Below are 15,040 nucleotides of genomic sequence, written 5' to 3' on the forward strand. Positions count from 1 at the left end.
CTCACAACCTTAGTGCCACAGAAAGCTATAGAGATCAGTAGCACTTCTCCTTTAATCTTGAACTGGGGCAGATGAGTAGCTCCCCATCTGACTGCAATTTTGGTGTCTCTGTACCACCGACCCTTGTAAAGGAGAACAAATACATTTGTAGGTGATTCAGCTACAACATTCAATAACAATAATAACGCTAAAAGCTGGTGCCCCGCGTTGCTTAACGTGCTAAAAACTGCAGGAAAGCCGTTTAAAGCTCAACTGCTCCGAGTCCCTGCCTCCTCCCGGCCCCCCGGCTGCGCCGGCGGGGGGCGGTGACCAGCTCGGGGATTCAGGGCGGACCTCCGGGCGTTGCCAGCTCCCCAGTACCCCGGCGGGGCGGGCTGCCGTGGCCTGGCTGCACTCAGCGCTCGGCGGCGCCCGGACTGCGCGGGGCCGGAACCTTCGGGCGCCGCGCTGGAGCGCGGGGGGACGCGCTGTGCTGCAGCGCCGCAGTGCGCGGGTGACAATGGAGGCGCTGGGGCTCGGCGCGCTCACCCCGGAGCAGGCGGCGGCCCCGGTCAACACGGTGGAGGTCAGCGGGGCAAGGGGCAAGCGGCCAGGCGCGTCTCGGGCTCTCTCAGAGCGTAGCCGGGCCGAGCTGAGCTGGGGTGGGGTGGAAGGAGTCTTCTGCCGGCGCACACGTGGAGTCCCCCATGCCCGTGTTGCACCGCTCGGTGTGTGTTTGTGTGTGTGGGATGGGGGGGTTGTCTGGTCCGAGCTGCCCCTGGGCAGCCCTTCATGAACCCGGCCCGGCCTCCTGAGGTGCCGTCTCGTCCCCAGTCTCTGCCCCGCCTGTGTCCCGCGCGCACAGTCGCAGGGCGGTCTGAGGTGGACGGGACCTCGCAGCTCGCGTCCTTCCACCCCCCTGCCGTGGCACGGTCACTTCTCGCTGCACCAGGCTGCCTCGTGCACGTTCCAGCCTGATCTTGCAGTATTTACTTAAGATTAAAATCATTAGTCTCATCCTTAGGTCATCAGTTTAATTGCATTACTATTTAACAGATTAAATCTCTTTTTTTAGACATAACATTTAAATCATAAAAACCTGAAATCAACCACTCTGCAGCTTTGCAGACTGTAAACGCTACTGCACATAAACCACGAAGGACCAGTATTAAAAGCCACACCATACGGCATATGTTTCTTTTTACTTCATTAGCTTTGCCATTATTAGATGTTAAACTGGGATCACAAGCAAGATTAGTAGATTAACAAACAGCAGCAGTGGAGGCTGAAAGCCAAGAGCATTCAACATTTCTGTGGATAGAAGAAGGCCAACAACTTTCTACAGGATTTTTTGGTTATTTAATTTTGTAGTATTTTTAAATGGTAGTAGAAGGAGAAGCATATGAGGGCTGGGGGCAGCCCTTTTATTAAAAGGGTTTTGTCTCCAGCCAAAGATATATGCAAGGTTTTGTACTGCCGTGGTGGGAGAAAGTGGGGCTGACATAAGGAGATGCTCCCTGTGCTTGTCAAAGATTAGAAATTGGGGAAAGTTTGTCGGAACCTTGATGTAATTAGCACTTGTCAGTACTTTTGCTAAATCTTTGTAGGATTTAGAGTCCTGATAGATGTTACAGAAAACAAGTGCTGCTCCCAGGTTCTTGCATGTATTTTTTAAAGTAAAAGTTGTAGGAAATCTTCCTTTTCTAGAAATATAATTTACAGTGTTAACAGAAAAAATCCAAAAAAATGTTAGTTGATCTTAAATGAGGACATGGTGTTAAGGAATTTTCTCAGAAAAATATATTTTCACATAAGCTGCTCTTAGAGAAGGCAGTGTGCCATTGCATCCTGAGACAATACTGCATGTATGGTTTACTGAGATGATCCAGGTAGTTTTTATCCATCTCTGTTGGCTTTAGACAGTTGGGTTTTTTTTCCTAAATGTATCTGATTTAAAATGTTACTGTTCAAAAAACAACAATAACAATTAAACATGCAGACAAAAAGGCTCAGCACGTTAGACGTTTGGCTACTCCTTGGTAAGATGTTTCAAACTGTTTTTTGTTTTCAGGAAAAATGGAGACTTCTTCCAGCATTTCTAAAGGTTAGTGGTTCACATTCATTTAATGGTGGGAATGTTTAATCTCCTTTCTAACTTTACATTACCTTCTTCTGGCTTTTACTGTTTCCCAGAATACTTGTCCTCACTTTCCTGAGGATTTTGCCTTTTGTTTTAGTTCCTTGCAGTTATCAATAGACTTGGTCCATAGATTGTTTTCTTGATTAATTTACAGATTATTTTGTGGAGACATCTTCCTAGAGGTTTGCATTTTGGTGTGGTTATTCTCAATCCATACTGTATATGTATAATGTTTCCAGATTATTTTCCTGTTTTGCTGGCTCTCGGAGACCCTATCCATGCTCTTTATATGACAGCTCCAGTGTAAGCTTGGAAATGTAGTGTAGAACCAGAGTGAGCAACCAGCCTCTTCCCAGAAGTTTGTCAGCTGAAAGAATTTAGCACAGTTATCCAAAACCAGTTATAAATGCTTGTATCTTAATTTCTGGCTTCTGTGATTAACGTTACTGAAGCTGATTTTATTTGCTACGTGCATTATTTTTCAGGTGAAAGGACTGGTGAAGCAGCACATAGACTCATTCAACTATTTCATCAATGTCGAGGTAGGCTTTCCTGGGATGGGAGGAGAATGGCTCTTAGTACTCAAAGGCCATGGTTCCATTTTGTTCTTTTTCTCCTCCAGATAAAGAAAATCATGAAGGCCAATGAAAAAGTGACAAGTGATGCTGACCCAATGTGGTACCTGAAGTAAGCATGAGATGCTTTCCATATCAGTAGCAGCATGAGTACTATCTCATGGGTTTGTTATCAGCTATAAAGTGTTTATAAGCACTTGTGTAGGTATAAATCAAGAGGGTCTTTTCTGTGACTTATCTCTTGGTTAATGCAATGAAAGATGGGAAGATTTAAAGGTTTATTGCACATGCAGGCTAAATTTTTATTATTTGACCACAGCCCAAATACAATGAGTTACTTTGGGAAGAACCATTGCTCATTATTAATCAACTTGTGTTCATCAAGTAATTTGATTTTTCAGTGCATGTAAGATTTTGCTTCCTTTATGTTACCTGACAAATATTTGCCTCATTGCTTATTTTGAAACTGTATTACAGGTACCTCAATATCTATGTGGGTACTCCAGATGTGGAAGAAAGCTTCAACGTGACACGACCCGTATCACCTCATGAGGTATTAATTTTTGCATCTATCTTGTTGAGTTTTTTTATCTTGGGAATGTCTTGGATAATAGCTGCATGTAATTTTGAATATGTGCGTGTTACATTAGGTAGTGCATTGCGTTCCACCATCACTGTAAAAGAAGCTTCGGAGACTTAAACATCATTGAATAAAGCTTTTTAATTTTATTTTAAATTGTCGAGGATTTTTGCTATATTCAATGTTTTGTGTTAGCTGAATTTGAGTGGATTTCCATGAAAGTAGTGAAAAGTAGTTCTCTTGCTTCATCTTATGGCTCTCCTCATGACAGAGCTGAAGTCCTCATGCCATAATGTAGGGTTCTTTGATATTCTTATTTACATCTTTTTAATATTAGCCTTGCTACTCTCTGCGCCATAGGTCACTTCAGTCTCTGTTTCCTTTCCAGTCTCTGGGACCTTGTATCTGATTTTTTGCTCACATTTTAAAAGTCTGATTCTGAAAGCAAACATGGAACTTTTAAGCAGAAACAGATGGAAATTGTTGAAATTACAAGAAGCTGCAGAAGAACATTATCCTTCTGGGGAGTATATTTAATTTCATTGCAGTGCTGTAGGCATGTAGGTTAACAAATGGACTGTGTACTTCTGGAATAAAGATCTGTGTTGGAGGACTTGCTGCTGTGACTGACATCAGAAAGTCTCTTGGTTTTGACCAACAGGATATAAGATAGTTTCTGTATGTATGAGAAAGCCATACGCTGACATAAGCTTTTAACTTTTCAGGATTGCTTTCATATATCTAGAGCCATCCAGTTCCCTTCAAAGTGCTCAGGAACACACTATTTCTCTCCTGTTACTGTGCTTTGAGATTTATACCACTGCAACAGAGATAGTGACCACTTATTTTTGGCCTCTGAAGGGGGAACTGAGCTTAGAACTTGCACTTATTTACCTGCATGCAGCCTGTTGTCAACCTCAAAACTCAGTTCATGTATCAGATGCTTTTTTCCTTGCTGTATCCACTTAACACTTGAAATATTGTTAGGGACTAGTTACATGACAAAAGTCACGTAGACATGCTCTGGTTAGCTGACCAGGAGTTGGAAAAGTACCGAACCCAGCTAATCTGAGTCCCTGCACCTGCAAGGCCGCAGTGGCCTTCGGTATAGCTGTAGTCTGATAGCAAAATGATGTAGCCGAGAGCAGGCATGAGCAAAAGGAGATCTAAGTTGTAAAGAATGAGGAAGTAAGAATAACCAATAGACTGTTTAGCTTACAGAATATGCATGAGCTTATTATGTGTTGTGCTTAAATGTCTGATGCTCTAATCAATAAACGAAGCTTGCTGAACTCTCATATTGAGCTGTCCCGAGCCTCCCTCACAGCAACAAAATGTCTTTTTTGTCATCCAGTCTAGACTATAATGAAATATATTCTGTGCTTTGGAGAAATTCTGTAAGAATCAGCTGTGCCACTTGGGCATAGCCACTTTCTGTCTCCAGTGACCTGACTCAAATCTCATTTGGTTTGATGGAAAGCTTTGAAATAAAGCCAATAACTCAGCCAGGTGTAATACATGATAGTTGCTGCATCTCACAAATGTGTAGCTAATGTTCAGTCAGTAGATGTGAACATGCAAAAAAAATGTAACAGAAATCCTTTCTTTCATATGAATGAAATTGCATGCAAAAAATTGTGGCAAACAACTCATATTCAAGAATTTAGGTATTGATATGCTTGTTTACTGTATAGCTAAAGTGATTGTACATGCAGAAGAAGGCAAAGTAAATGCTTATAGAGCATATTGACCTTGAGTTTAGAATAAGATACTCTTGTTTCTCATATATTCTCATTGATGCTTAATGCTAGCGCATAATTTCTCTTTATTTTCAGTGTGCTGTACACAAACGGAGGCCACAGTTGTTTTCTTAAATAAGAAGTTGCTCAGGTCAAGCCTGGGTGCCAAAAAAAAAATAGATTAGACAGTTAGGAGTCTGCTGTTGTATTTCTCTGTTGAAAGCTCATAAAATTCCTTCCCAAAACCACCTAAAATCATTAGATTTTTATGAGGGTCTGAGTGTATATCAAGTTATGCTTGTCTTTTACTTTCAGGTGTCTATAGTAAGAAGTTACCTTAAGGAAGGTGATACAAAAATACACATGCTGGAATATTACACTGTAATTTGTATTTTATATCTCTGTCCTGTGTTAAAAAAGGACACACAGAGAATCCCAAGGCATTTTTCCCCCAAGCAGTACTAAAGAGGATGTCGAACTTTCTTTTTCCTCCAGTCCTTATGGGAGTTTCATTAACTATTCATACAGATGAATTTAAAGTAATTAGAATATGGAATTGTTCTCAGTTACTTTTAAATTGGATGTAGTTGCTGGGAGCAGAATGGCACCTAGTTTCCTGCAAGGCATGGCTTGAAAGCTGCTGGTGTATGTCAGTATTTTATTACTGGAGAATAGGTTTACTGTGTAGTGTGGACAGGAGAAGCATCCAGTTTGTGATGATTCTTGAGGCATGTTTTCCCATACAGCTGCATCTTCAATACACAGCATGATCTTAATTGCCTTTTATTAGTAGATAATCAATACATTGAAATACTGCAGAAGTATAAATGTGCAAGTCTGACTACTGTTAAACCTGTAGTCCTGGAGCTGAAAGGTAAAGCATGCTCAGTGAGGTCACGAATGACCTGCTATGAGTTGCTCTGTTCAGCAGATGCAGTAAGGCCTGTTTTGCATGAAGAGACAATACCTTAAGGACTGGCAACATCTTAGAGTGATGCTGGAGAGAGCAGACCAGAAAGACTGGATTAGAAATGATTGAGCCTTGAGGTATCTAATGCTCTAGATATGTTTGTTCTGCTTCTCTTGGTCTCCAAGGAATTTGCAGATTCTTGCAAATTCTGAGAATCTTTGCAGGAAGTGATTCTGTAGTGACCCTTCTGTAAGTCATCATTAGAAATGGTACCATACGCTGAGGTTTGCTCATTCTGATAGTAAGGTAATTGTGTCTCTCTCAGTCTTGTGCCTTTCCATTTTGTCAGACTTTATATGGCAGCGCAAGTTTTCAGCTGTTGGGAGTCCACATACAGAAATGTCCCTGAGCTGAGCACTGCTCAGACACACTGTGGTCTTTATGCCAGCGCGGCTGATTAGACCTGTTTGATTAATTAGACTTGTTGGTTTAATTGGAGAGTTTAGAAGTTAAGCTCTGCAACGCTGTTTTCTGAAGGCACAGAGCTGCTGGCTGCTTTTGTAAATCAGAGAAATTGTATTTGGATTTTCTTGGATTTTGTTTTAAACAAAAACAAAACTGAGAGTTTGTCAAACATTCTTTAGGTGTCATAAAGATCTTGCTGAAGCTTTGTTTTGCTTGATTTCTTTGTGAGGATTTACAGGACAGGGCAAATACAGGCTGTTTTAAGAGAGATTCTTGAGCTTGAAGTCAGCACCTGACCTGTTGTGTGCCTTTTGTCCTTTCAGTGCCGCCTGAGGGACATGACCTATTCCGCACCGATTACTGTGGATATTGAATACACCCGAGGCAGCCAGAGGATCATCCGCAATGCATTACCCATTGGCAGGTGAGACACCATGTGCTGAGCTGCTGCTATCAGTTTTTATTTGGTGCCATGCTGGGAAGTGTTTTTGCTGCAAAACAGATGTAGGCTGACCTTGTTTCCTTCTTAAAAGAAACAATGAGCAGGCAAATATCCATAAACAGCTGTACGAGATTTTTTAGGGTCTAAGGTCTTGTTTTGCAAAAGCTTCTGATAATGTCTCCTTCCAGAGAAGGATGGATATAAGGATGAATGTTGTCTCTCATTCTGTTGATATAAAACCACAGAGGAAAATGCATGCCTGGAGCTTCAAGCTGCATTATTGTAAAATGAAATCAGGCTTGTTTGCTTTGTAGCCAAATTACTCAGTCTTTCATACATAGTATGTATAGTAGCATCTGTGGAAGATGGATGATAAAACCAGTAAAGCAAGCATTAGTTCTGCTGCACAAGTTAAGCTTTCATTTAAAATTGCTTAATATACGTTTCTAGACTGCCTTTAATGGCATACAAGCAAAAAATTTTTTGCTGTTAAAAAACTGTTAATATCCAGTTATTATTTCCATGGGAAATAATTTTGCTCATCTGTCCCTAGGATTATACTTGTTTCCTTTGGCCAGTGCTCTTGCTTGACATGCAGTTTGGACTGGGACAGATGTTTCACTGGAGATTTCAGTAATGGCATTTAAGTATTCCATTTTACCTTATGCCAGCTGCTTCCTGTTTCTGATATAAACAGCAAATACATTAAGCTTATATTGTGTGATGAATTTTCCTTGTCATATGAAGCTTCTTATCTCTAGGAAGCACTTTCTCAGTGAAATACAGTGACAAGATAGCTTTTTTTAGTCTGATGAAGTACAGAATTTGCGTTCATCAGTTTACTTATAAGATATAAGAATATGAAAACAACAAAAATTTTAAATAATTTATGAGATTTGAATACAAGAAGAATACACTAATCTTGTTTTTTATTCAAGTAAATTTGAATGAAAAATCTCAGAGGTTGAAAATATTTTTGTAGTAGAACTCACAAATAATTTTTGTCAATGTGTGTTTTAGAAAACACTTGGAACACATTTTTTACAAAGGCTGTCCACCAAGGAGTGAAATTCTGTAAGCTGGATCAAAAGTCTACTTTTTTGTAGAAGAGGCTAAAGAGTATGGAGGTCTTTTGGTAGACATAGTAGTAAACTGTTTTTAGCTTTTGCTAAATACAGCTTTCTCTTTGGAAGTAAACTGTGCTCTCTTTCCAAAGTTTTAATGAAAAATCTGAGAGTGAAAAGGTACATAATGAAGCTGACTATGAAAGTACGCTTTTCAATAATAACTGCAAAATCATTTCTGGTTAGTTGTTGAATAAGCCAAATTGAAAGTGAACATTCCATGATTTATTATTTATAGAGCAATTCAGGTTGAAAAACTATGATCTCCTTTTCAGCCTCTAGTACAGCCACCTGCTCAAAATGGTGGGTCAGCTCTGTGATCAAACCAGGTTGCTCAGTACTTCATCCTGTCAGGTCCTGAAGACCTCCATGAATGCAGACTGCCCAACTTCCTTGTGCAGCTTTTGCACTGTTTGACTGCCCTCATGGTGAAGAAGTTTTGCCTCATATGCAGTCTGAGAATCCAAGTTTCTCTTTTATTTACTTCCCTAAGTTGAATTTCTTAAAATTTCTTGGAATATCTTTCCATGACGTGTTGCTTCACAAAATGCTTGCATGCAGGCATCACTGCTAGGACACCAGGGAAATCAGTTACTACTGGAGTAACTTCATGCTTGTGAATTAGAGGCACTATCTCTCTGCAGCCAGAAGGTGTCATTCCTGTGTGGGAAATGAGACATGAACTAACTTTATCTTATAAAAACTGCTAACAGTGGATCTCCAGTGGGATGTTCTTCTCTGCAGACTGTTTTGGGAACCAGGAGTCTTTGCACTAATTGTCATTGGCCTCGGTGACCCTGCTGGTCACAGTGCCTGAGTAGCTGCATAACAAAAGGAAGTCTGTGTTTTCTGCTTGCAGGTGTCCAGTTTCAGGTCTCTTTTCAATTACATGTTCAATGAAATAAGGTGGGCTTAAATGAAAACCTGTAGGTTTACAGCATGCATGAGTTCTGATTACCTTAAATATGTATCTCCAGTTTGTTCAGCCTGGTTTTTGTTCTGAATTTGGCTAGTCATATTTTTCTGTCTGAGTCTGAAGTAAAATTTTAACTGGTTTTCTTGCAGAATGCCTATAATGCTGCGTAGTTCCAATTGTGTACTTACTGGGAAAACTCCAGCAGAATTTGCCAAACTAAATGAGTGTCCATTAGATCCAGGTACATTTTCACTCATGCTCTTTTTTTCCCCCCATCTGTGCTTTGAGTTTTAAATATTTTTCAGCAAAGAAATACCCCTTTGGTATGTTTCCTACCACCATTACATCTTTGTGGAAACTTCTCAAGTGTCTGCTTGCAACTAAAAGAAATTGTCAGGGTTTTGGCTGAGAACATGAATAGTTGGTATTTGCAGACAAAGTTTTCAACCCCAAAAAGCAACACACCAAAATTTTGAGTATTTTATTTTAAATTTTGTGTATAGTGTTCTACAGTGATGTGCAGTGGGAGGAAAAGGATGGAGTTCATTCATTCAAAATTAAACAGGTAAGGAAAGAGAGGAGTATGATGTCCTCCAGAGTGGGAACTCTCCTTTGTCATTGCCTTTTTTAAAGCAAGAATAAAGTGTTACATGGTATTATTTGATATCTAGAGAAGAGTTGGCGGGTTTGGTTAAAAACCAAACAGCTCCTTTGGTTTTTATCTGTCAAGTTTGTTCATTACTCTTTTACGGGAGAATTTACTCTCCCATTGTGTACTTACGGTTTACTTTCTAATAATTTATATTCAAAGGCATATTGAAGGAGGCAAGTAAGGTGCAAGGGTACTGACATGCAAAATATTTTTTTCTGTTGACTAGGTGGCTATTTCATTGTTAAAGGTGTAGAGAAAGTCATTCTTATTCAAGAGCAGTTATCCAAAAACAGAATCATTGTTGAAGCTGATAGAAAAGGCACAGTAGGCGCTTCTGTTACCAGGTATGGTAAATTCCTACTATTACATAAAGGAGATAAACCCAAAGCTTTGGAACTTCATTGTTGTAGTTGAAGTAGCTGTGGAGGTTTCTTCCTAGTATAGTTGAACCAGAAAAAGCTGTAGATATTCAATGTTCCTGTCTTGCTGCTGTCATTTTCTATGCTACAACTTCAATCCCTAAACAGTATAGTATTCCTACAAAAATCAGTGAGAGTTGCTCATGTGTTTCAGGATTCATCTCAGATTAGGAAAAGCAAGTTCTAATTTTTACTGTAACAAAGTCACTTTGTAATTGATGGTGTTCGGTCCCAGTTTGCAGCAAGTAACATGAAGTTACTGCAGTGGAAATTGGATGTAACCTTTTGTCTGCCTCTGTACATAAAATTGGCATAAAAACTTCTAAAGGCAGGGGCAGCTGAGGAGGAAACAAATATTTTGTACAACACAAATTACTGAAAGTGGCAAAGTAGTCTAAATTTGACCTTTCCTCCTTGATCAAGTTTTGTTTCTATTTTGTTCAGCCTTTGGTTCATTATTTTTTATTTTTTAAGCTGCATTCTGGTCTATTCTATGCTACTTGTCGCTGTTCAGTGTGAGATCTGTTTTTTCTACTCCAGAGGCCTCCCATCTCTCCTAGATACTCTGCTGTCTCTCAGTAAGTCTGGATGAGATTAATGGGCAACCAATTGCTGTTACGTCGTTACCACTGTTGCTGCAATACTTATTCAGTTTGACCTTGCTGGTTACATCAAAACTGATTAGCAAAGCATGTAAAGATTATTTTGGAAAGTACAGACTTCTACTTGCTTAAGTCAAACATTCCAAAGCATCCCCAGCTCAGGTGATAATACCCTTGAAGTTACAGGCTGATCCCTGGCTGGTTTGATGTAATTTTTAAAAGAGGAAAAAGTGGGATTAATTCAGCTGAAAGATTGTTCAAGCTTGCTAAGTTCTATACAAAAGATTCTAGGAGTCAGTGCAAACACTCTCTTAAACATAGTATTATTTTAACTTCAGTTCCACTCATGAGAAGAAGAGCAGAACAAATATGGTTGTGAAACAAGGAAGATTTTACCTGAGGCACAACACTCTGTCAGAAGATATTCCCATTGCTATCATATTTAAGGTAACACAGCTGTTTGTTTGAGGGGAAAAAAAAAAAAGAAAAGGGGAAAAATGCTGTGCTGCTGCTCAAGAATGAAGATTGACAGCAGCTCTCAGATTAATATGTACAGAAGGACTTGGCAGGGCTTAGAAACTGCATGCTTTTTTCCACTGGGAAGTAATCTTTGTTGTACAGCAAAAAGGAGAATAAGTGCTGTATTTTTCTGCAAGAAGAGCATTGCTGGGCCAAGACAAATACCTGCCACCCTCTTACTCTGCCTTGTGAGGTGCCTCTGTTGCTACAGGTGCGAAGCATTCTGGTTTGTTATGAGCTGTGTCAGAGGTTGTGTTAAGGGTTGTTGTTTCTGGTTTTCTGTCTCTGGAATCAAATGCATGGACTACAGCCAGGAGAGGTGGTGGGTGGACATGGTCTGTCCAGCTGCTGGAGAAGACGGTAGGGCATGGCCAAGCCTTAGGCTGAGAGCTGTCCTGCCAACAGCTAGAGCTCCTTCCTGTCCTGTCCTGCTTTGCTGCTGCCTGTGGGCTTACAGCCTAGTACATTGCGTGTGCAGGAGGAAATTGGGCTGCGTTCTTGAAGGCACAAAAAAGCCTCTGGCTGGAGGGATCTAGGCAAGACTCTCTTTTTGTGTTCTCTGTAGTGGGTTGCAGCCCAGTAGGTTCAGAGAGGTGGTCACAGGAAATGATGTGCCAGGAGGGGGCAGCATGAGGTCACAGCATCCGAGCTGGTCGTGCCTGCAGTGCAGTTGTTATTTACGGGTTTGTCTGAATTACTACAGTGCTTGGTGTGCCTTCATACTAGCAAATAGTTTAATCATTGGGTTTAGACTTGAGAAGCAAATGGCTGTTAGCTCTGATTAAGCAAATCTCTTCAAGTAAGAGAGGAGATCATCTGTTTTTAGTGACCGGGATTAAAGTAGTTTGAGAAGGTATTTGTGGACAGAAATGTACATAAAAGTACCAGAATTAAGTTCACAACTCTTGTGTTGCAGGAAAGTGTTAATGTGGCTCTTAATCCATTTACTCCAGTACCAAACTGCTGGATTCCACCTTATCTTACAGACTTCTATTACATTTTGTCACCCTGTGCTGGTACAGATAAATATCTGCTCACGTAGAGTAACTGCTTTGGGTTGTTGTCTGAGGAGATGGTTGTTGGCTTGTTTATCTAAGAAAAACTGTACTGACTTTTTTATTACCTTCTGACAATGCTTGCTGTGATTATCCCCCTCTTCATAAGTATCTTTTATATTTTAGATAATATTCCTTAATTTTGCATTTATTAATTTTATAAGGGGTTACAGTTGTTATAAGCTCTTGGCTGTAGTGCTTTTCAGTTATTTATATTGATTTAATACAGTATCAAATTAGCTACAACCACATTAGCTATTCTGAATGTTCCATCCCAGTAGTTCTCATGAGTGGTCATCTTTTTTACTCTTCCTTTAATGAAATGAAATTCAGAGATCTTCTCTCTACTTCTGGTGAGTCTCCGGCTGGAAATGGAAGCAGTCACCAGTCTCCAATTTTCCTTTCTTGGGCATTGTTGTAATATGCTATTGCTTCATTCTATTTGATTACTAGAAGCAAGATTATAAATGCAATAGTCCTCAGCCTAGAGAATCCCAAACTTAGGGATGCCTGTCTAACTTCAGCTCTCTCACATGGCAGTGTTATACACTGGATATTTGTTGGAAAAGCAAGGAGGATTCCTTTATGCCAACACCCAAACCTTGGGCATGAAGCATGTGTCTTCCTTGTTACTAGTAGCTGTTCTGCTTCTTGTGATGTAGAGATCCACATCTGCGAGGGACAAAATTAAGATATATAGACAATCTAAGGTCTGAAGTTATGACTGCCTTTGAATCCTTAACTTGTACTAAAACAGCTACATGTTTAATTTCTAATTAAAAACTAAAATGAGAAAGCAATGGCAAAAAACTATTCCTCCGCATTTCCTTCCAAACCAGCATCCAGCCAAGTTCCACAGACCTCTGTGTTTTGACTGAGAAAACAAATAGTAATTGGTTGCCATTCAGTGCATTGGCCAGCTAGAGGGGACAGTTTGTCAGGGACTACCTGAGAGACAGTGAGCAATTTTGAATTGTGTTTCTAGTCCCTATAGCTTTAATTGACCTGATGTTCTGTATGTGACTTGAAAAGTAGATCAGGTGCAGAAAATCATTGTATCATTATAGAAGAGAAAGCAAGTATTGCAGATCTATAATCCAATGTGTATTTAAAGCTTCTGCATCTGTAAGATAGAGATGTACTAGTATATCCTCTAGACATCGTTGTCGAAAGCAAGGACTGGGAAATAAAAAACATTGCAAACACCACCAACTGACAGAGCTGAGGCCTAGAATTCTTAGAGCTCCCTAGACTAGAATCTAAGGTCACCCTTGTGTTTCAGTTATAAAGTCATGGACAGAGCTGCATGCTAGGGGAAGACCTGAACACAGTGTTCTCAACCTTGCTTTCGGTGAGGAATGAAGCCCAGGCACCTGGGCTGTGGGGAGCCGTGGAAATAGAGTAGATCTAAAGGTCCCTTGGTCTGGATTGTGTGGTGTCCTGGTTTAGGGCAAATTTGGGAGAAAACCCCTAGAAGGGGGCCCCTCCAGAAAGCAAACCCACGTGGCCCCTCCCCCCAACCTGTTTGGGAAAGATTCCTCAGAGAGAAGTGGAAAGAACCTGTTTGTTTAACAGGCAAAGCACCCCCCAGCACACAAAATGAACAATACCAGATGACAACACTCTTTCACCACTCTGAAAAAATATGACAAATTCAAAAAGTCTCTCTTGGGGGTGGTTGCTCTGTTATCAGTCCCTCTGGTGCCAGGGGTAGCTGCTGCAGGCCACAAGGTGCAAACTCTTGGTGTTTCCCAGGTTCCAGTCCGGAGCAGGTTCGAGTAGTTCCAAAAAAGGGGAAACAAAAAACAGTCCAGGAGAAAATTCGGACTGCTTAGCTAAACTAACTAATGAGCAGAAGCAAAAAGCAAGAGCAAAGCAGGAGCGAGAGCAAAGTGAAAAGCCAGGCAAAAAGCAAAAGCAGCGCTATGTATTGCCCCGTCTCTGTGTCCTGCCAGCCCTGGGGGAGCGGCTGATAACCAAAACAAAACATTCACTCTTCAGAGCCAGTCTTGAAGGCACAGAACATAATATCTGGCATAAACAGAACACACAAATGAGATACAAGCATCGCCATGTCTCTCTAGGACAGTGGGGTCACCCTAAAGGAGGCATCTGCATTCAATTCATCCTCCTCCATAACTGCAAGCCAGAATTACCTTGTCCTGTTGCTTTTTTTTTCCTGCCATCCAGACCTGTAGGGATCTTGGGAATGGGCATGCTCAGACATTTTACAGCCAGTTGTGCCAAACACATGTAAGTTGTGGTTTTGTGAAATTTAGCACATTGACCACAACTAACTGAAATTTGATAGGCTACAAAAGGCATGTGCCTGGCACTATTCTAGATCAGACTTGGGGTATCTACTCTTTAAATGTGGGGGAGTTAGAGCTTTGTAGCTGTACTAGCTTAAACAGTTTTCCCTAACCTTTCTTTTTATATGTGACAGAAGCATTTGTGCAGTGCTTATATATGGAAATGCAACTTTACTTTTGAAGAAGTGACATAAAGCAGACAATTTTGCCCCTGAAGCATGTGTCTGTTGCAGTTTTTAAAGGGCTGTTAACTGCCTTGTAATGGGAAACAAACACAGCTAACTTGCTTTCTGCTTACTTTGTGTCACTTCTTTAGTTAATATACATATGTGACCACGAGGTATTTAGGGTGTCTTGAGCTGCTTTGCAACCCTGACAGACCTTTGTTTTAGCTTTGTCAGTTGTGCCCATCTCATCGGGCTGTTTGAGCTGTGCACAGTGCTCTTTTGAATATGTCGGGCTAGGAGGTACACATGCTTTACCTGAGGGGCTTGGACAGTTTCAGGTAGTAGTGAGCATATTTGTGTGGTATGTAAAGGTGGTTCTATCCTGAAAATCATTGGAGTTGGAGGTAAGATGGTGCTGCTGCTTTTGCAGGAAGCTCCCTACAT

The 15,040-nt window shown here is 40.7% G+C and overlaps 1 protein-coding gene across 6 annotated transcripts in view; it reads left to right on the forward strand.

Annotated features, from left to right (window-relative positions):
- The first annotated feature begins 399 nt into the window (after positions 1-399).
- Positions 400-15,040, forward strand: part of POLR3B (RNA polymerase III subunit B) — a 71,855-nt gene continuing 57,214 nt past the window's right edge. Inside the window, exons 1-9 of one of the 6 annotated variants that reach the window (XM_059846257.1) lie at positions 401-565; positions 2,051-2,083; positions 2,605-2,661; positions 2,742-2,806; positions 3,172-3,247; positions 6,712-6,812; positions 9,020-9,111; positions 9,749-9,866; positions 10,882-10,990. In XM_059846257.1, coding sequence (XP_059702240.1) covers positions 500-565; positions 2,051-2,083; positions 2,605-2,661; positions 2,742-2,806; positions 3,172-3,247; positions 6,712-6,812; positions 9,020-9,111; positions 9,749-9,866; positions 10,882-10,990 — 717 coding nt within the window. In that variant the 5' untranslated portion in view covers positions 401-499. Of the gene's footprint in view, positions 566-2,050; positions 2,084-2,604; positions 2,662-2,741; positions 2,807-3,171; positions 3,248-6,711; positions 6,813-9,019; positions 9,112-9,373; positions 9,436-9,748; positions 9,867-10,881; positions 10,991-15,040 lie in introns of those variants that run through there. The other 5 variants (XM_059846259.1, XM_059846258.1, XM_059846260.1 and 2 more) reach the window with 5 other exon arrangements.

This window comes from Haemorhous mexicanus, chromosome 5, assembly GCF_027477595.1.
Source record: "Haemorhous mexicanus isolate bHaeMex1 chromosome 5, bHaeMex1.pri, whole genome shotgun sequence".
Lineage (NCBI taxonomy): Eukaryota > Metazoa > Chordata > Aves > Passeriformes > Fringillidae > Haemorhous > Haemorhous mexicanus.